The sequence below is a fragment of the Tachyglossus aculeatus genome, chromosome 2 (genome assembly GCF_015852505.1).
Source record: "Tachyglossus aculeatus isolate mTacAcu1 chromosome 2, mTacAcu1.pri, whole genome shotgun sequence".
Lineage (NCBI taxonomy): Eukaryota > Metazoa > Chordata > Mammalia > Monotremata > Tachyglossidae > Tachyglossus > Tachyglossus aculeatus.
In genome coordinates, this window is record NC_052067.1 from 33,938,108 (window position 1) to 33,960,679 (window position 22,572).

A 22,572-nucleotide genomic window follows, 5' to 3' on the forward strand; every position below is an offset into this window, starting at 1 on the left:
GGCGCACGGCGGGAGCCCGGAATACCAGAAAAAACCAGGAAAAAGGGCGCCCACCGCGCAGGCGCACGGCGGGAGTCCGGGCTACCAAGGAAAAGCCAGGAAAAAGGACGCCCACCACGCAGGCGCACGGCGGGAGTCCGGGCTACCAGCCAAACCACGCCCACCGCGCAGGCGCGCGGCGGGAGTCCGGGCTACCTGGAAAAAGGAAGCCCACCGCGCAGGCGCACGGCGGGAGTCCGGGCTACCTGGAAAAAGGACGCCCACCGCGCAGGCGCACGGTGGGAGTCCGGGCTACCAGGAAAACCACGCCCACCGCGCAGGCGCACGGCGGGAGTCCGGGCTACCAGGTAAACCACGCCCACCGCGCAGGCGCACGGCGGGAGTCCGGGAATACCGGGAAAAAGGGCGCCCACCGCGCAGGCGCACGGCGGGAGTCCGGGCTACCACGATAAACGACGCCCACCGCGCAGGCGCACGGCGGGAGTCCGGGCTACCAGGCAAACCACGCCCACCGCGCAGGCGCACGGCGGGAGTCCGGGCTACCAGGTAAACCACGCCCACCGCGCAGGCGCACGGCGGGAGTCCGGGAATACCGGGAAAAAGGGCGCCCACCGCGCAGGCGCACGGCGGGAGTCCGGGCTACCAGGTAAACCACGCCCACCGCGCAGGCGCACGGCGGGAGTCCGGGAATACCAGGAAAAAGGACGCCCACCGCGCATGCGCACGGCGGGAGTCCGGGCTACCTGGGAAAAGGACACCCACCGCGCAGGCGCACGGCGGGAGTCCGGGCTACAAGGTAAACCACGCCCACCGCGCAGGCGCACGGCGGGAGTCCGGGATACCAGAAAAAAACAGGAAAAAGGACGCCCACCGCGCAGGCGCACGGCGGAGTCGGGCTACCAGGCAAACCATGGCCACCACGCAGGCGCACGGCGGGAGTCCGGGCTACCTGGAATAAGGACGCCCACCGCGCAGGCGCACGGCGAAAGTCCGGGCTACCAGCCAAACCACGCCCATCGCGCACGGTGGGAGTCCGGGCTACCGGGAAAAACGACGCCCACCGCGCAGGCGCACGGCGGGAGTCCGGGCTACCAGCCAAACCACGCCCGTCGCGCACGGTGGGAGTCCGGGCTACCAGGAAAAGGGACGCCCACTGCGCAGGCGCACGGAGGGAGTCCGGGCTACCAGGAAAAGGGACGCCCACCGCGCAGGCGCACGGCGGGAGTCCGGGCTAACCAGCCAAACCACGCCCACCGCGCAGGCGCACGGTGGGAGTCCAAGCTACAAGGCAAACCACGCCCACCGCGCAGGCGCACGGCGGGAGTCCGGGCTACCTGGAAGAAGGACGCCCACCGCGCAGGCGCACGGCGGGAGTCCGGGCTACCTGGAAAAAGGACGCCCACCGCGCAGGCGTAAGGCGGGAATCTGGGCTACCAGGCAAACCACAACCATCATCATCATCAACATCAATCGTATTTATTGAGCGCTTACTATGTGCAGAGCACTGTACTAAGCACTTGGGAAGTACAAATTGGCAACATATAGAGACAGTCCCTACCCAACAGTGGGCACGGCGCGAGTCCGGGATACCAGGAAAAAGGACGCCCACCGCGCAGGCGCACGGCGGGAGTCCGGGCTACCTGGAAAAAGGACGCCCCGGTACCGCACGGCGGGAGTCCGGGCTACCAGGAAAAACGACGCCCACCGCGCAGGCGCAAGGCGGGAGTCCGGGCTACCAGGCAAACCACGGCTACCGCGCAGGCGCACGGCGGGAGTCCGGGCTACCAGGAAAAACCAGGAAAAAGGACGCCCAGCGCGCAGGCGCACGGCGGGAGTCGGGCTACCAGGCAAACCACGCCCACCGCGCAGGCGCACGGCGAGAGTCCGGGCTACCTGGAAAAAGGACGCCCACCGCGCAGGCGCACGGCGGGAGTCCGAGCTACCTGGAAAAAGGATTTTGTTAGTATGTTTGGCTTTGTTCTTTGTCTCCCCCTTTTCGACTGTGAGCCCGTTGTTGGGTAGGGACCGTCTCTATATGCTATATGTTGCCAACTTGGACTTCCCAAGCGCTAAGTACAGTGATCTGCACGCAGTAAGCGCTCAATAAATACGATTGAATGAATGAATGAATGTCTCCCCCTTTTAGACTGTGAGCCCACAGTTGGGTAGGGACTATATGTCTCTATATATGACTATATGTCATATTTATTTATTTGACTTGTACATATCTATTCTATTTATTTTATTTTGTTAATATGTTTGGTTTTGTTCTCTGTCTCCCCCTTTTAGACTGTGAGCCCACTGTTGGGTAGGGACTGTCTCTATATGTTGCCAACTTGTACTTCCCAAGCGCTTAGTACAGTGCTCTGCACACAGTAAGCGCTCAATAAATACAATTGATTGATTGAATGAACGACCCCCCCCTCCCCAGCGCATGCGCACAGAGGGAGTCAGGGCTACGAGGCAAAACCGCCTAGCGCAGGCGCACAGCGGGAGTCCGCACTCGCCCTCCAAAACAGTGACGTGTGCATGCCCGGACGAGCGCGTCTCCGCGCCTTCAGGCCTCGTCCAATGGGAAGCCGGGAAGGGCCGTGGCCCCGCCCACGGAAAAATGACGCGATCCCGCCCGGCCGAGCTCCTTTCCTATTCGCCAGGCCTCGCCCAATGAGAAGCGGGCAAGGGCCGTGGCCCCGCCCCCCGAGCTTCTCCGGCCCCGCCCCGTGCCCCGCGGACCGCTCTCTTTTCGAGTCCCGTTCTCGCGAGAGGCTACGGCGTTGCTAGGGGGGTAAGCGACGGCGCGCGCCTTCGGCCCCCCCCCACCCCCCCTCAGCTCCATTTACCTCAGGGCCCTGTTGAGGCCCGCACTCCCAGAAGCCCTGTCGGCTTCGCGCTTGGGAGGCCCAGGTCGTGGGTTCTAATTCATCCATCGGATTTATTGAGCGCTTACTATGTGCACAGCACTGTACTAAGCGCTTGGGAAGTCCAAGTTGGCAACATATAGAGACTGTCCCTACCCAACAGCGGGCTCAAATCCCGCCCTGCCCCTTGGCTGCTCTGTGATTTGGGGCCATTCACTTCACTTCTCTATGCCTCAGTTCCCTCATCTGTAAAATGGGGATGAAGACTGTGAGCCCCACGTGGGGCAACCTGATCACCTTGTATTTCCCCCAGTGCTTGGAACAGGGTTTGGCACATAGTAAGCGCTTCACAAATGCCATTTTTTTTTGGTCTGCTTTGTGACTTTGGGCCAGTCACTTCACTTCTTTGGGCCTCAGTTCCCTCATCTGTAAAATGGGGATGAAGACCGAGCCCCACGTGGGGCAACCTGATCACCTTGTATCTCCCACAGTGCTTAGGACAGGGCTTAGCACATAGTAAGCGCTTCACAAATGCCATTTTTTTGTCTGCTGTGTGACTTTGGGCCAGTCACTTCACTACTTATTGCCTCAGTTCCCTCATCTGTAAAATGGGGATGAAGACCGAGCCCCACGTGGGACAACCTGCTCACCTTGTATCTCCCCCAGCGCTTAGAACAGTGCTTGGCACATAGTAAGCGCTTCACAAATACCATTTTTTTGTCTGCTGTGTGACTTTGGGCCAGTCACTTCACTTCTCTATGCCCCAGTTCCCTCATCTGTAAAATGGGGATGAAGACTGTGAGCCCCACGTGGGACAACCTGATCACCTTGTATCTCCCCCAGCGCTTAGAACAGTGCTTGGCACATAGTAAGCGCTTCACAAATGCCATTTTTTTTGTCTGCTGTTTGACTTGGGACCATTCAGTTCACTTCTCTATGCCTCAGTTCCCTCATCTGTAAAATGGGGATGAAGACTGTGAGCCCCACATGGGGCAACCTGATCACCTTGTATCTCCCCCAGCGCTTAGAACAGTGCTTGGCACATAGTAAGCGCTTCACAAATGCCATTTTTTTTGTCTGCTGTTTGACTTGGGACCATTCAGTTCACTTCTCTATGCCTCAGTTCCCTCATCTGTAAAATGGGGATGAAGACTGTGAGCCCCACATGGGGCAACCTGATCACCTTGTATCTCCCCCAGCGCTTAGAACAGTGCTTGGCACATAGTAAGCGCTTCACAAATACCATTTTTTTGTCTGCTGTGTGACTTTGGGCCAGTCACTTCACTTCTCTATGCCCCAGTTCCCTCATCTGTAAAATGGGGGTTAGGACTGTGAGCCCCACGTGGGACAACCTGATCACCTTGTAACCCCCCAGCGCTTAGAACAGTGCTTGGCACATAGTAAGCGCTTCACAAATACCATTTTTTTGTCTGCTCTGTGACTTTGGGCCAGTCACTTCACTTCTCTATGCCTCAGTTCCCTCATCTGTAAAATGGGGATGAAGACTGTGAGCCCCACGTGGGACAACCTGATCACCTTGTATCTCCCCCAGTGCTTAGAACAGTGCTTGGCACATAGTAAGCGCTTCACAAATACCATTTTTTTGTCTGCTCTGTGACTTTGGGCCAGTCACTTCACTTCTCTATGCCTCAGTTCCCTCATCTGTAAAATGGGGATGAAGACTGTGAGCCCCACGTGGGACAACCTGATCACCTTGTATCTCCCCCAGTGCTTAGAACAGTGCTTGGCACATAGTAAGCGCTTCACAAATACCATTTTTTTGTCTGCTCTGTGACTTTGGGCCAGTCACTTCACTTCTCTATGCCTCAGTTCCCTCATCTGTAAAATGGGGATGAAGACTGTGAGCCCCACATGGGGCAACCTGATCACCTTGTATCACCCCCAGCGCTTAGAACAGGGTTTGGCACATAGTAAGCGCTTCACAAATGCTATTTTTTTGTCTGCTGTTTGACTTTGGGCCAGTCACTTCACTTCTCTATGCCTCAGTTCCCTCGTCTGTAAAATGGGGATGAAGATTGTGAGCCCCACATGGGGCAACCTGATCACCTTGTATCTCCCCCAGTGCTTAGAACAGGGTTTGGCACATAGTAAGCACTTCACAAATGCTATTTTTTTGTCTGCTGTTTGACTTTGGGCCAGTCACTTCACTTCTTATTGCCTCAGTGACCTCATCTGTAAAATGGGGAGGAAGACTGTGATCCCACATGTGGGGCAACCTGATCACCTTGTATCACCCCACCGCTTAGAACAGGGCTTGGCACAGACTAAGCGCTTAACAAATGCCATTTTATTGTCTGCTCTGTGACTTTGGGCCAGTCACTTCACTTCTTTGTGCCTCAGTGACCTCATCTGTAAAATGGGGAGGAAGACTGATCCCACATATGGGGCAACCTCATCACCTTGTATCTCTTCCAGCGCTTAGAACAGTGCTTGGCACATAGTAAGTGCTTCACAAATACCATTTTTTTGTCTGCTCTGTGACTTTGGGCCAGTCACTTCACTTCTCTGTGCCTTAATTCCCTTATCTGTAAAATGGGGATGAAGACTGAGCCTCACGTGGGGCAACCTGATCACCTTGTATCTACCCCTGCGCTTAGAACAGTGCTTGGCACATAGTAAGCGCTTAACAAATACCACTATAATTATTATTATTATAAGATTCAGGGGTGCGGGACGGGGACGAGCCTAGTGAGGCCTCTGGGCAAGACCCAAGGCTTGTCTTCTCTGAGTCGGGAAGCCATAATAATAATAATGGTATTTGTTAAGCGCTTTGTTTGTGCCAGGCAGTGTACTAAGCGCAGGAGTGGGTCCAAGCAAATTGGGTTGGACACGGTCCTCGCCCCATGTGCGGCTCACAGTGTCAATCCCCATTTTACAGATGAGGCAGATGAGGCCCAGGGAAGTGAAGTGACTTGGCCGAAGTCACACAATTGACAAGTGGCAGAGTCGGGATTAGAACCCATGACCCGCCCCCCAGCCATTATGCTGAGCCCTTTAAATCACGGTTCTGGGGCCGAGAGTCTTTCTAATTATAATAATATCGGTATTTAAGCGCTTTGTGCTCAGCATTGTTGTAAGCTCTGGGGTAGATACAGCATAATCAGGTTGTCCCACGTGGGGCTCACAGTCATTCATTCATTCAATCGTATTTATTGAGCGCTGACTGTGTGCAGAGCACTGTACTAAGCGCTTGGGAAGGACAAGTCGGCAACATACAGAGCCGATCCCTACCCAGCAACGTGCTCACAGTCTAGAAGGGAGAGACAGACAACAAAACAAAACATGTAGACAGGTGTCAGAGCCATCAGAATAAATAGAACTATTAATCCCCATTTTACAGATGAGGTAACTGAGGCACCGAGAAGTTAAATGACTTGCCCAAAGTCACACAGCTGACAAATGGTGGAGCTGGGATTAGAACCTATGGCCTCTGACTCCTAAACCCGTGCTCTTTCCACTGAGCCACGCTTTCTGAGGAGGAAAGCATATGAGAAGCAGCGTGGCTCAATGGAAAGAGCCCGGGCTTTGGAGTCAGAGGTCATGGGTTCAAATCCCGGCTCCGCCAATTGTCAGCTGTGTGACTTTGGGCAAGTCACTTAACTTCTCTGGGCCTCAGTTACCTCATCTGTAAAATGGGAATTCAGACTGTGAGCCCCCTGTGGGACAACCTGCTCACCTTGTAACCTCCCCAGCGCTTAGAACAGTGCTTTGCACATAGTAAGCGCTTAACAAATGCCATTATTATTATTATTATTGCCTGCCCCTATAGGCAAAGAGATAGAAGTCCGTTCATTCATTCAGTCGTGTTTATTGAGCGCTTACGGTGTGCAGAGCACTGTACTGGGCGCTTGGGAGGTGCAAGTTGGCAACATGTAGAGGCTGTCCCTGCCCAACAATGGGCTCCTTCACTCCCTATTTTATTTTGTTAATATGTTTTGCTTTGTTTTCTGTCTCCTCCTTCTAGACTGTGAGCCCACTGTTGGGTGGGAACCGCCTCCGTATGTTGCCAACTTGTGCTTCCTGGGCGCTAGTGCAGTGCTCTGCACACAGTAAGCGCTCAATAAATACGATTGATTGATTCAAAGCCCTCCTGAGAGCTCACCTCCTCCAGGAGGCCTTCCCAGACTGAGCTCCCTCCTTCCTCTCCCCCGCCTTACCTCCTTCCCCTCCCCACATCACCTGTATATATGTATATATGTTTGTACGTATTTATTACTGTATTTATTTTATTTGTACATATTTCTTCTATTTATTTTATTTTGTTAATATACTTTGTCTCGTTCTCTCTCTCCCCCTTCTAGACTGTGAGCCCACTGTTGGGTAGGGACCGTCTCTATAGGTTGCCACCTTGTACTTCCCAAGCGCTTAGTACAGTGCTCTGCACACAGTAAGCGCTCAATAAATACGATTGATTGATTGAGGCTATTGAGCCCAGATGTTGGGCAGGTTTTGTGCTGTACAGGAGAACCCCAAGGCTGGTTCCAAAGTCAAATAAAGCAAGACTGTGAGCCCGTTGTTAGGCAGGGATTGTCTTGATTTGTTGCTGAATTTGTGCTTTCCAAGCGCTTAGTACAGCGCCCTGCACACAGTAAGCTCTCCATACATACGAATGAATGAATGAATGGATGGGCAGTGTCATTGGCAGCCTCCCTACCTTGAAAGAGGAGGAAAGGGAGAACTCTTAGCTTGTGCCTTACAGTGAGAAGCAACGTGGCTCAGTGGAAAGAGCCCAGGCTTTGGAGTCAGAGGTCATGGGTTCGAATCCCGGCTCCACCACATGTCCGCTGTGTGAACTTGGGCAAGTCACTTCACTTCTCTGAGCCTCAGCCACCTCATCTGTAAAATGGGGATTGACTGTGAGCCCCACGTGGGACAACCTGATCACGTTGTATCTCCCCCCCAGCGCTTAGAACAGTGCTTTGCACATAGTAAGCGCTTAACAAGTGCCATCATTAATTAATTAATTCTCCCAGGCCAAAAGGACTCAGCCTCCGGGATGGGTCGCCACAATCCCTCCCCTTCTTCAAATCCGCCCAAACCCATCGCTCGCGGCTTCCAGAAAATCAGCCCTGTTGACTTTATATTCAGGAAAAGAAGTGAGCACCACATCTCTCTGACCTCAGTCATTGTTCCCCGCATCCATTTCCATCCTATCCCTCATTTAATTTGTGCTCAATATGCAGGGCGGATATCTGGTTTTGACTTCAAGTCACGGTGGAATCATTTATTTTTTAACAGAGTACATTTTTGAGGGTCACTTAATTCGCTTTTGCCCCTTGCCTGCCTCTTGCCAATCCCTTGATTGAAATTAAGGCTAAAACAGAGCTCTTTAAACTGGCGTCATTCTGGGCCTGAAGTTGCTTAGTCTTTATAATTGAGGCAGAATACGGTAAATACGTTCTTTATGGTACTTAGAAAATTATGGGCCTGCAGTATTATCCAGATCCCTGTTGGTTTTTTATTGATTTTATTTATTTTTAATTCATCCTTAGGCAACTGATAATAATAATAATGATGGCATTTATCAAGCGCTTACTATGTGCAAAGCACTGTTCTAAGCGCTGGGGAGGTTACAAGGGGATCAGGTTGTCCCACAGGGGGCTCACAGTCTTCATCCCCATTTTACAGGTGAGGTAACTGAGGCCCAGAGAAGTTAAGGGACTTACCCAAAGTCACACAGCTGACAATTGGCGGAGCCGGGATTGGAACCCATGACCTCTGACTCCAAAGCCCGGGCTCTTTCCACTGAGCCACGCTGCTTCTCAATCTGATGCTGCTGTGGTCACTATGCTGTGGTGTGGTGGATAGAGGACCTAGGTGTCAGAAGGTCATGGGTTCTAATCCTGGCTCCACCACTTGTCTGTTGGGTGACCTTGGGGAAGTCATTTCACTTCTCTGCACCTCGGTTACCTCATCTGTAAAATGGGGATTGCGACTCTGATCACCATGTGGGACAGGGACTGTGTCCATCTCAATTGGCTTGTACTAGACTCCAGGGTCTAGTACAGTGCTTGGCACATAATAAATGCTTATCAAATACCATCATCATCATCATCTCTCTAATGCTTGGAAATGGGACAGTAGAGTCCCTGCTAACGAAATCTTTCAATTCCAACAGGAATATGGATTCTTCTGCGACATCCTCGGACAAAGGATCTAAAGAGGTGTCCGGCGGAATCACATCAGCCACCGGAAAAGCTCCTTGGCAAAAAAGAGAGCCCTTCACAAGGATTCTGAGCCCTGAAGAAGCTGAGAAACTGAAAAAAGATCAAAGCCTGGTGACGGAATTCAGGCAACTCAAACTGGAAGAGGAGGCCCAGAAGAATTGGGATCTGTTTTACAAAAGAAACAGCACTAATTTCTTCAAGGATAGACACTGGACCACCAGGGAGTTTGAGGAGCTGACATCATGTAGGGAGGTGAGGCTTATCCTTAGCATAAAAACAGGTTAATTCGACAGTACAACTCGCTTCAGTTCTTTTATTTTCATTCGGAGTAGTTTCGTTTTGATCACGTGGAAAGCGAGGTGTCGAGTTTTTTGTGCAAGATGGCCCAGCACTGTAAGTTTATAGAAACTGAATAGATGCTATCTAATGATAAAAGCTCCCCGCCTTGAATCATAAAATGATTTTAGACTGTGAGCCCCCTTTTAGACTGTGAGCCCACTGTTGGGTAGGGACTGTCTCTATATGTTGCCAATTTGTACTTCCCAAGCGCTTAGTACAGTGCTCTGCACATAGTAAGCGCTCAATAAATATGATTGATGATGATGATGATGATTGATAACGCTATCTCAAATCGCCTGAAGTTGGATCAGCCCGAGTGCTTACTGTATGCAGAACTCTGTCCTAAGAGTTTGGGAAAGTCCAATATGATAACGGGACTTCTGTTCAATCAATCAATCAGTCGTATTTATTGAGCGCTTACTGTGTGCAGAGCACTGTACTAGGCGCTTGGGAAGTACAAGGAGCTTACAGTCTACAGGGGGAGATGGACATTAAATTACGGAGAGGAGAAATAGTAGATTATAAGGATAGGTACCTGAGTGCTGTGGTGCTGGGTGAGCTTCAGAGTGGTAAGGGATACACAGCGAAGTGCACAGGCGACATTAACTCACTGATTCGGGACCGGAGACAGCAGTCCAACCCAGGGGTCGGGAACCCACGATGATTTTAGAGACTGTTGTGGTTCTTCTTGTTACCAAGTGTGGCTCTTGAGCATAGGCGCCTACCCCACGGCGGCCATCGCCTCCACGGACTCAGGACCGTGAAAGCGATGCCATCAGCTTCGCCCCTACCGGGAAAAGTTGTCCGGGAAGTAGCTGTCCCTCCCTGCCTGTTGACCTCAGTCACTCAATTAGCTCCCCCCGGCCTAACCTCGCTAATCACCTACTATAACAGCCTGCACACTTCAATCCTCTAGTGCCAACCTACTTACTGTGCCCTGATTTCGTCTACATCGCCGCTGACTCCCTGTTCACATCCTCTGGCCTAGAATTCCCTCTCCCTTCATATCCTACAGCCCACTGCTTTCCCCACCTTTAAAGCCCTACTAAAATCCTATCTCCTCCAAGAAGCCTTCCATGACTGACCTCTCTTTTCCCCACCCTGTTCGCTTTCCTTTCTGCACTTGGCCCTGTACCCCTGAAGTACCCCTCCCCCTCTCCATCCCCCTCACCTTACCTCCTTCCCTTCCCCACAGCACCTGTGTATATGTATATATGTTTGTACATATTTATTATGCTATTATTTATTTATTTTACTTGTACATATCTATTCTATTTATTTTATTTTGTTAGTATGTTTGGTCTTGTTCTCTGTCTCCCCCTTTTAGACTGTGAGCCCACTGTTGGGTAGGGACTGTCTATATGTTGCCAACTTGTACTTCCCAAGCACTTAGTACAGTGCTCTGCACACAGTAAGCACTCAATAAATACGATTGATTGATTGATTAAGTACTTTGATACTCACGCCAGCCTCACAGGACTTCGGCACATATCCTTAAACTCCATCATCTCCCCTGTCTGTAATTTATTTTAATGTCCGCCTCTCCCTCTAGATTGTAAGCTTCTCAAGGGTAGTAATCAATCAATCAATCAATCGTATTTATTGAGCGCTTACTGTGTGCAGAGCACCGTACTAAGCGCTTGGGAAGTCCAAGTCGGCAACATATAGAGACAGTCCCTACCCAACAGTGGGCTCACAGTCTGAAAGGGGGAGACAGAGAACAAAACCAAACATACCAACAAAATAAAATAAATAGAATAGATATGTACAGGTAAAATAAATAAATAAATAGAGTAATAAATCAGTGGTAATCATACCTACCAACGCTTTTGTATTGTAAGCACTTAGTACAGTGCTCGGCACACAGTAAAAGCTCAATAAATACCACCGATTGATAAATCTGGAAACAAGCCGAGAGGGAGTCGCGATGGCACTAGGAGACTGCTCATCTCTTTGGGTGCCCCAGGTCAAAAGCAGACTCCATTCAGGGGCTGCACTCACTGCGGGTAGGCTTTTCACTGAGCAGGGAAGCCCGAGCACGAATCGGGAAAAGCCCCGGATACCGCTGGTCACACCACTGACCCCACAGGCACTGGAAAAGAGGAAGAGGAAGGCACTGGAAAAGAGGAAAACTGGAATTAGTTCACCCCTAACGTGTGCCAGGCTCTGAGCCGTCACTTAAGCGGAGGGAGCCGGAGGACGGTGAGGAGTGGGGTCCGCTTAACGTGACCCCGGTGCTGCTGGCATCAGACCGGGCCGCTAAGGATTTGTGCAAATCCTTTCTCTTCCCAGCGCGGGAAAGGGGATGTTCAGTTCAAAGCAGCTGCCTCCCGCCTCACCGCTGGTGTCTAATGACCGTTACTTTGTTTTAAATCCCCAGGGTCTTTTCCTCTCAAGTCCACCTCGGATAATCCTATGCCTTGTGAACCTTCGTATCTTCCTTTCCCACCCCCTGGGAGTTTATATCCCCATTCCTAGCTCTCCATCCTAACACTGTTTAACAAGTTTAATGGCTTAAACAGGGTTCCACAGCTGTGGCCTCCACCCTTCTGCCTTTATTATGGTTGTACATATTTATTTATGGTTGTACATATTTATTATGGTTGTACATATTTATTACTCTATTTATTTATTATTTATTTTACTTGTGCATTTCTATCCTATTTATTTTATTTTGTTGGTTTGTTTGGTTCTGTTCTCTGTCTCCCCCTTTTAGACTGTGAGCCCACTGTTGGGTAGGGACTGTCTCCATGTGTTGCCAATTTGTACTTCCCAAGCGCTTAGTACAGTGCTCTGCACATAGTAAGCGCTCAATAAATACGATTGATTGATTGATTGATTCTGCCTTCCCCAGTATAAACAACCTCTCTCTTTCTCCCTCTCTTCCTTCTTTCACGCCTCCTCCACTTTCTTTTTTTTCCTCTCTTCCCCTCTTTACTTTTATCACTGCTTGGTAATTATGCTTCCACAGTGAATGAACGCACACACACATTGACGTGTGTGTTTAATTTGGGTGATTCTCTTTGCCCACCGTCTGCTCAGAGGTTCTGTTTCGTGGGATTCGTCTGCATAAAATGGTGGCTGACCCCTGTTCCCACCCAATGAAGTGTTAATAGGTTCCAAGCAAACTTAATAGTTTATAGCATAAATGAAACCATGTATTCCGGCAAACTGGAATATGCAACTGCCGTTCTTTTAAAAAAATTCCAACAGTAACACTTCCATATTTTGTGTTATGCTAAAGCTTTGCAAATCTGGTGTCTGTTCATGATGTCTATTCATGCAGCAACGATGTGCTCTGCCACACGCTTTTTCTCCCCACAGTTCGAAGATCAGAAGTTGACTATTCTTGAAGCCGGCTGTGGGGTCGGAAACTGTTTATTCCCACTTTTAGAAGAAGATCTGAATATCTTCGCGTATGCCTGTGATTTTTCCCCAAGAGCCGTTGACTACGTTAAGGTTGGTGGGGTATCTCTTTCTTCCGAGACGACTGCGAATCGGCTATTTTGAAAGCGTACGCATTGCATTTAAACATTTTAAGTGTTTAATCCTTTTTATAATTTTAAAAAGACGTTTAAAACTTATGTAAAGCTAGACCTCACGTTAAAATACGTTGAGGTTCAAAGATCAGATGTTTGTGGAATATACTCGCACCAGGCCGCGGACTTGGTCAGAGGTCCAACCCGATGGCGCGTCTATGTGCTTAAAGTTTTAAGCATTTTTAAGCCCCAAATTGGCTGGCAGTCTAGGGCAGCAGGTCCACTGTAGACCGTATTCTCCCTGCTTGGCCCAAGAGAGAAGTCCATTGCCCAAAAACACCACAGAATCCTTCCTTCCCACAGCTTTCTCTGCCTCACCGTGCTTTGTATGAACCCACAAATCAAAGCACCACTGGGTTCCGCGTCCGTCAGCCCACCTGACGCCGGTGACCATTCTCCCGGGAGAATGAGCAGCTGTTGGTTCTGGCTATAATAATAATAATGGCATTTATTAAGCGCTTACTATGTGTAAAGCACTGTTCTAAGCGCTGGGGAGGTCACAAGGTGATTGGGTTGTCCCACAGGGGGCTCACAATCTCAATCCCCATTTTACAGATGAGGTAACTGAGGCCCAGAGAAGTTAAGTGACTTGCCCAAAGTCACGCAGCTGACAATTGGTGGAGCTGGGATTTGAACCCACGACCTCTGACTCCAAAGCCCGGGCTCTTTCCACTGAGCCACGCTGCTTCTCTTATATTCCAAGCAGTCTTTCAGGTCTATTCCATGATGTAGATTCAATCGTCTGTCATTATTATTATTATTGTTGTTGTACTATTCATTCATTCATTCATTCACTCGTATTTGTTGGGTAGGGACTGCCTCTTTGTGTTGCCAACTTGTACTTCCCAAGCGCTTGGTACAGTGCTGTGCACACAGTAAGCGCTCAATAAATGTGATTGATTGATTGATTGATTGATTGAGCGCTTACTGTCTGCAGAGCACTGTACTAAGTGCTTGGGAAGTCCAAGTTGGCAACATATAGAGACGGTCCTTACCCAACAGTGGGCTCACAGTCTAGAAGGGGGAGACAGAGAACAAAACAAAGCATAATAAATAGAATAAATATGTACAAATAAAATAAATAAATAGAGTAATAAATATGTGCAAACATATATCAATATATATAGGTGCTGTGGGAAAGGGAAGGAGGTAAGGCGGGGCGGATGGGGAGGGGGAGAGGAAGGAGGGGGCTCAGTCTGGGAAGGCCTCCTGGAAGAGGTGAGCTCTCAGTAGGGCCTCAGTAGGTACTACTTGTTAAACACTTATTACGTGCCGAACACTGTACTGAATGCAGGCGTAGAGTCGAGATAATCAGATTGAAAGCAGTCCCTGCCCCACGTACATGGGGCCCACAGTCTGAATAGGAGGGTGAAGGATTCAATCCCCATTTTACTGATGAGGAAACCAAGACACAGAGGAGTTAAGTGACTTGCCCTGCGGGCAAGTGGCTGGATTAGAACTCATGTCCTCTGATTCCCAGGCCTCTGCTTTATCTACTAGGTCTCCTTCCCTTATAGTCTTCTTTTGTTCTTATTTTGTCACTTTACATCTTGTTACCGTTTAATCAAGGTAAAACATTTTTCCCCCTCTTGTAGCACAATTCTTCGTACAACCCTGAAAGGTGTAAGGTATTCCAGTGTGATTTGACTAAAGATGACCTTCTGGAGCATATACCAGCGGACTCAGTAGATGGTGTCACCCTAATATTTGTGCTTTCGGCTATTCATCCTGACAAGATGCACCTTGTTTTACAAAATATATATAAGGTAAGATAGCAATTTAGAGTATTCCTGGCGATAGGGCTGGATAATTCTAATCCGTAATAATAATAACATTGGTTAAGCACTGTACTAAGCATCGGGTCTGATATAAGCAAATTGAACACAACCCCTGTCCCACATCTGACTTGCAGTCTAAAAGGGAGAGAGAGCAGGTATTTAATTCCTATTTTATAGATGAGGTAACTGAGGCACAGAAAATTTAAATGACGTGGTAGACACGCTCCCTACCCACAGCGAGCTTACAGTCTTGAGTGGGAGGTAGGCATTAATATAACTAAATAAATTCCAGATAGGTACATAAGTGTTGTGGGGCTGAGGGTAAGGTGAATGTCAAGTGCTTAATGCATCTATCTATATTTTCACCCTTTACATAACCTTATCTTCATCTGGAGTCTTTCTATAAAAAAGACAAGTCATACATACTTTTTCTCATAATGAAGAAGTGAGCTTTGTGACTAAGAGTTGTGGGGCTGAGGGTAAGGTGAATGTCAAGTGCTTTAATGCATCCATCTATGTTTTCACCCTTCACATAACCTTATCTTCACTTGGAGTCTTTCTATAAAAAAGACAAGTCATACATACTTTTTCTCATAATGAAGAAGTGAGCTTTGTGACCAAGTCCACACCGTTCACCTGGAATATGCAAATAAAATGACATGTCGGAAGGCTTCAGGGTATCCTTTGGGGCACAGGCATTCAATCAGTAGTGTTTATTGGGTGTGAGCTTTCTGAAGCGCTTGGAAGACGTGATCCCTGCCCTTGAAGACATTACAATCTAGTGGGGAAGACAGATGCTAAAATAAATTACGGGTAGTGGGAAGCAGCTCTGCTCTACTAAAGGACATTCCCCAGTGGAAGAAGTCCTTAAATGTGAGCAGTTTAGACTTTTAGACTGTGAGCCCACTGTTGGGTAGGGACTGTCTCTATATGTTGCCAATTTGTACTTCCCAAGTGCTTAGTACAGTGCTCTGCACATAGTAAGCGCTCAATAAATACGATTGATGATGATGAGCAGTTTCGCCGTTGTAGACATCTCTGTGCTTTTCTCCCTTTTCTTTGGAGGGTACAGCCTGCTGGGCCATCATCATCAATCGTATTTATTGAGCGCTTACTGTGTGCAGAGCACTGTACTAAGCGCTTGGGAAGTACAAATTGGCAACATATAGAGACAGTCCATACCCAACAGTGGGCCCCTCTCCAAACATGTGACAGTACAGTACACGACGCTCACGCCCCTTTTTTTATGGCATTTGTTAAGCACTTATCATGTGCCAGGCCCTGCCAGCGCTGGTGTAGATACCAGGTAATCAGGTTGGACGTAATCCATGTCCCACATGGGGCTCACGGTCATTATCCCCATTGGTCAGATGAGTCTCTATATGTTGCCGATTTGTACTTCCCAAGAGCTCAGCGCTCGGCATACAGTGCTCGGCATACAGTAAGCGCTCAATAAATGCGATTGAATGAATAACTGAGGCACAAAGAAATGGAGTGACTTGTCCAAGGTCACACAGCAGACAAGTGGCGGAGCCGGGATTACATCCCTGATCCCTCTGACTCCCTCTTATCCTCTAGATTGTGCCGTTACATCCCTTCCCTCTGGCTCTATCCACACTCACCCCCATCAGGGGCTGCCTGCTCCCTGAAGCCCATTCCGGGACATGCCGCCAAGCCCGACGATCCCCTCGTTCCCTAAACCCTCCTCCCCACGCTCAGGTCCCAACCTTCTCCCCGGCTGACGTTCGGCCGACGGTTACATACAACCAGCTTAGTATGCTCCTTGCATTTTGCCGCGCTCACTGGATTAACGTGCCGTCTTCATATGTCTTTTGACAGGTGTTGAAACCAGGCAGATGTGTCTTGTTTAGAGACTACGGTCTGTATGATCATGCTATGCTCAGGTTTAAAGCGGGCAACAAGCTGGGAGAAAACTTTTACGTAAGACAGGATGGCACAAGATCCTACTTCTTTACCGATGGTAAGAGAATGAATGAAGCTGATTTTGAAACTGCCACCGCTTTCGTTGGATTACGTAACCAGTGCTGTCATCATCATCATCAGTCGTATTTATTGAGCGCTTACTGTGTGCAGAGCACTGTACTAAGCGCTTGGGAAGTCCAAGTTGGCAACCTATAGAGACGGTCCCTACCCAACCGCGGGCTCACAGTCTAAAAGGGGGAGACAGAACAAAACCAAACATACTAACAAAATAAAATAAATAGAATAGATATGTACAAGTAAAATAAATAAATAAATAGAGTAATAAATATGTACAAACATATATGCAGGTGCTGTGGGGAAGGGAAGGAGGTAAGATGGGGGGGATGGAGAGGGGGACGAGGGGGAGAGGAAGGAAGGGGCTCAGTCTGGGGTTTTGTCTGTCAGTGGGTTTTGTCCAATTAGCACCTACAAGTTGCTGTATATCAGAGACTTTTGTGCAGGGGTATATTTGGAACAGGATTTGTAAACTACTAGTACAGTTCCGTGCACCCACTGGGAACTCAGTAAGTGTTGACAAGTAGATTAACTGGATCAGTAGAGTCACCAGTTGTACTGAAAATTTCTCCCTCTTGATCATGAAATAACCACTGTGGGACTATCAGTCGGTCAAACAGTAGTATTTATTGAGCATTTGCTCTGTGCAGAGCACTGTGCTAAGGGCTTGGGAGAGTACAATAGAATTACGTTAATAGAGATAATAATTCTGGGGTATATGTTAAGCATTTACTAAATACAGTTGAATGAACGAATGAAAGAATTAGATCGGTACTCTGCACACGTTAAGTGCTCAATAAATAACGAATACATCAATGGTTTTTGTTTGAGCACGTGCTATGTGCCGAGCACTGTACTACGCAGTTGGGAGAGTACAATACAACAGAGTTGGCAGACACAGTCCCAGATTGATTGATTGATTTGGACAATTTATTTTATTTTGTTAGTATGTTTGGTTTTGTTCTCTGTCTCCCCCTTTTAGACTGTGAGCCCACTGTTGGGTAGGGACTGTCTCTATATGTTGCCAATTTGTACTTCCCAAGCGCTTAGTACAGTGCTCTGCACATAGTAAGCGCTCAATAAATACGACTGATGATGATGATGATGACAAAAGACTTTTTGTGCAATAGTCCAAAGTACTGCTTTGTCACCCAGCCAAGGCTCCCGAGATCCCAACGACATATCCGTGAGAGTCAAGTCACGTCAAAGCAGCTCCCTCTGTCCCTTCCCTCTGCCTGCTTCAGATGCAGCCTCAGACCACTCCCTGTCAGGTGCTGCCAACTTGTACTTCCCAAGCGCTTAGTACAGTGCTCTGCACACAGTAAGCGCTCAGCAAATACGATTGATTGATTGATTGCTTCTTGAAGCCTTATCCAAGTCAAGTGTGTGGGCAGAGCAGCAGTGTTGTTGCCCCCTGCCCCATCCTGGCCCTCTGGGGGCTCATGATGATGATGATAGCATTTATTAAACGCTTACTATGTGCAAAGCACTGTTCTAAGCGCTGGGGAGGTTGCAAGGTGATCAGGTTGTCCCACGAGGGGCTCACAGTCTTCATCCCCATTTCACAGATGAGGAAACAGGCACAGAGAAATGACTTGCCTAAAGTCACGAGGGGCTCACAGTCTTCACCCCCATTTTACAGATGAGGTAACAGGCACAGAGAAATGACTTGCCCAAAGTCACACAGCTGACAATTGGTGGAGCCGGGATTTCATCATCATCATCATCCTCATCATCAATCGTATTTATTGAGCGCTTACTGTGTGCAGAGCACTGTACTAAGTGCTTGGGAAGTACAAGTTGGCAACACATAGAGACAGTCTCTACCCAACAGTGGGCTCACAGTCTAAATTTGAACCCATGACCTCTGACTCCAAAGCCTGGGCTCTTTCCACTGAGCCACGCTGCTTCTCAACTCTGAAGAGGGCAGAAAACCTCCAAGTTTACGCATCACTTAAGGTGTCAAGTTGTTCCAGAGGGTAGTAATCGTGATAAAAATAATAATAATAATAATTGTGGTATTTGCTAAGCACCAGGATGCCAATCACTGTACCAGGGTGGATCCAAGCAAATCAGGATGGAAACAATCCCTGTCCCACGTGGGGCTCAGAGTCTTCATTCCCATTTTACAGATGAGGTAACTGAGGCACAGAGGAAGCAAAGTCACTTGGCCAAGGTTGCATAGCGGACAGGTGGTAGAGGCGGGATTCGAACCAGGTCCTTTTGACTCCCGGGCCTGTGCTCTGTTGAGGACGCCCCGGTACATATGGTCTCCTCTTGGTTTAAAAGCCTGTTGCATAAACGAATGAAAGGCTGTTCTGCAGAGGATGGAGAGGCAGACATCGGGTCATTACGGAGACTAGACTTTTTATGTCATTCAAATTTAACAGCAGCGATTGTTCCCCAGAAAAGGCTGAGGTTTTTGATGGTTTTTTTTCAGTTTATTTTGGTTAAACATTTTTGTGGGTTAAAAAAGAAGTTTTTTTCCACTATCGTCCTGCCTCACTGTTTAACTGTTGTTAGTGTTGCTGGTCAGAAAGCTCAAGCTGGATCTCATTTGAACGTCCCTCCTTTCCCAAACATCTCCATGTTTTATTCCAATTCCCTCTCCTCCCTTCCCCTTCAGTGCTTATTTTAAATTCTTCGTAAAATTCCCAGTGAGGTGCAAAGTCATCAGTGGAAGGAGCACGGGCTTTGGAGTCAGAGGTCATGGGTTCAAATTCCGACTCCGCCAATTGTCAGCGCTGTGACTTTGGGCAAGTCACTTAACTTCTCTGCGCCTCAGTTCCCTCATCTGTAAAATGGGGATTAAGACTGTGAGCCCCCCTCCCGGGACAACCTGATCAACTTGTAACCTCCCCGGCAGTTAGAACAGTGCTTGGCACATAGTAAGCGCTTAATAAATGCCATTATTATAGGAGGGCAGCGTGGCTCTGTGGAAAGGGCCCGGACTTGGGAGGCAGAGGTCATGGGTTCTAATCCCGGCTCCGTAACTTGTCAGCTGTGTGACTTTGGGCAAGTCACTTCACTTCTCTGAGCCTCAGTTACCTCATCTGTAAAATGGGGATTAAGACTTTGAGCCCCACGTGGGACAACCTGATCACCTTGTATCCCCCCCAGCGCTTAAAACAGTGCATCGCACATAGTAAGCGCTTAACAAACGCCATCATTATTAGTACAGTGCTCTGCACACAGTAAGCGCTCAATAAATATGATTGAATGAATTGAATGAATTATTATTATTTGGTGATATCAAATTTCAGATAGCCATACTGGAATACGCAAGCCAGGATATTCCAAAGTGAATGTTCTTTTTTTAACGTCATTAAGGCGAACTCTGTTGAGGTATATGTGCAGACATCGCCTGGACCTTTTTTCACCTTCCTCTCTTTTGGATGAAAAACATTAGTATGTACTCAAATCAGTTTTGTGTGAGTTTTATTTTTCACTTGTGATAGAACGCATGAGATATCGAGGGGAAGAGCCTTAAGCCCGTGAGGAGTTTTTAGGAATTTTGACTTTCTGGAATGCACTGTGTCTTTACTCTTCACTTGACCCTGAAGATGTTATTCTGTCATTTTTGGAACATTTTCACGAGTTGAAATCTGTCCAGGAGTATGTGAGAAATGGGAGTGTCACTCTATCATTTCCGAGAAAATGAAATCAACTTCAAAATGTTCAGATGAAATGACCCCTGGCGAACAAACCAAACCAGTCCCTCTCACCTCTTTGCCCCCGTGCCACTGGCAAACCAAATTAACTACCCTTAAAACTAGCAGTGTGGCCTAATAGAAAAAGCGTGGGCCTGCGAATCAGGGGACCTGTTCTGATTTCGGCTCCATCACTTGTCTGCTGTGTGACCTTGGGCAAGTCACGTAATTTCTCTGTGCCTCAGTTACCGCTCTGTAAAATGAGGATTAAAACTGTGAGCCCCTTGTGGGACATGAGCAGTGTCTAACCTGATTATCTTGTGTATCGCAGAACACAGTAAGTGCTTAACAAATGCCATTCAAAAATAGAAGAAGAAAATAGAAGAAAGAAATAGAAGAAAAAAAAAAGCCCTGCTTTTTTTCAATGTCCTGTATCTTTCTGTCTTCTAGAATTCTTGGCTCAGCTCTTTAGGGTCACGGGGTATGAAGAAGCGGTTAATGAATATGTGCTGCGAGAAACAGTGAATAGAAAAGAAGGCCTGTGCGTTCCAAGGGTCTTTCTTCAAAGCAAATTTCGAAAGCCTCTGAAGAAATCATGAGTCACGCTGCCCCGGCCCAGGATTGCGAGCCTTAGTAGTGGAAAGGACTCCGCTGCGTGTACGAATAGGTTTCCTCTCTCCTTACTTTGATAAACCAAACCGACCAAACCTTGCCCACTTCAACCAGATGTAGAGGCCCTGCCACCTGTGCTAACTCTAGTTCCCCTGCCACCACCCCTAACCTCAATTGTCTGAGGAGTGTTACTGCTGCTGGGGGGATTTCTGGGCTAAGAGAGATACTTAGAAGCTCTACAGACCTTGGGGCAGTTCCTGCCCATTCCTCCTATGGAGCAATGGGCCATTTATCTCCTGATCTCTCTTTCTCCCTCACCAAAGAGGATGTTCTAATAATTTTCATCTACTAACCTCATAGGAGTGATGTGAGGATTCATTCGTTCTCCCTCACCAAAGAGGATGTTCTAATAATTTTCATCTACTAACCTCATAGGAGTGATGTGAGGATTCATTCGTTCTCCCTCACCAAAGAGGATGTTCTAATAATTTCCATCTACTAACCTCACAGGAGTGATGTGAGGATTCATTCGTTCTCCCTCACCAAAGAGGATGTTCTAATAATTTTCATCTACTAACCTCACAGGAGTGATGTGAGGATTCATTCGTTCTCCCTCACCAAAGAGGATGTTCTAATAATTTCCATCTACTAACCTCACAGGAGTGATGTGAAGATTCATTCGTAAAGAGACTGCAAGATGCAAGACTCCAGTGAGGTACTCTGTGCTAAATGTGTCAAAATGTTTCCTGGTCAGAAAGTCGTGGGAGCTAAGCTGATTTAGAGATAGAGAAAACATCATTTATGATAAAAACCAAAGTGCTAATTAAGAGCATTACACAGTATATAGCCAACTGCAAATCTAAGTGACTAAGTGATGTTGCCATCAAGAGTAGCCTAAATTCCATGAAGCAGCAGTTGTTCTGGTGATAGTTCCGAAAAAAGTTTTCTCACTGCTGATCAGGAGATTTGTATACGTTTTTAAATAATTCTGTGAACTTTTAAATAAATATATTGTATATTTTGGAATTATGGTTGAGCCTTAAAGTATTTCCTCTCTGCCAGTTTGGGGAATGTGGAGAGAGAGGGAAGAGAAAAGATACAGCCAAGCAAATTACATTCTCCTCTAGCTTGTGTTTTCATTGGCTGGCAAATTAAATATTGGGTAGAAACAATTCCCTTATAACTCAGAAGGGATCACTGTACTTCGTATGACTAAATTTAGATTCATATTTTGCTTCAGAGTTTTTCAGATGGCTCTTTGGCAAAATTGGGGACCACATTTAGGCAAAAACAAACCGTGAACTGCATTAGCGTGCGCAAAGACTTATTTTTAATTGCCTTTAATCAATTACTGGCACTGAATGCTCACTGAGTGCAGAGCTGTATTGAGTACAGGAGAATGCAGTACAAAAGAGTAGGTGTAGACAATCACTGCCCACAAGGAGTTTACAGAATAGAGGGGGAGACAGACATTAAAATAAATTGAGGGATAGGTTCATAAGTGCCATGAACCTGGGAGACGGGGGGATGAATATCAAAGTGCTTAAAGGTGGGGACAGGCCCAAGTACCTAGGTGATGCAGAAGGGAGAACTTGGACAGAGAAGAGAGG

The 22,572-nt window shown here is 48.0% G+C and overlaps 1 protein-coding gene across 2 annotated transcripts; it reads left to right on the top strand.

Annotated features, from left to right (window-relative positions):
* The first annotated feature begins 1,567 nt into the window (after positions 1-1,567).
* METTL6 (methyltransferase like 6) lies at positions 1,568-21,372 on the top strand. Of its 2 annotated transcripts, none has more exons than XM_038769095.1 (6): positions 1,568-1,963; positions 8,998-9,298; positions 12,710-12,844; positions 14,520-14,690; positions 16,542-16,683; positions 20,801-21,372. In XM_038769095.1, exons 2-6 carry the CDS (start codon positions 9,002-9,004, stop codon positions 20,947-20,949), a joined length of 894 nt encoding a protein of 297 aa, XP_038625023.1. In that variant the 5' UTR covers positions 1,568-1,963; positions 8,998-9,001; the 3' UTR covers positions 20,950-21,372. The 2 variants fall into 2 exon arrangements, with proteins under 2 accessions (XP_038625023.1, XP_038625024.1); XM_038769096.1 differs by lacking the exon at positions 1,568-1,963 and adding an exon at positions 2,760-2,785.
* Positions 21,373-22,572: the final 1,200 nt, after the last annotated feature.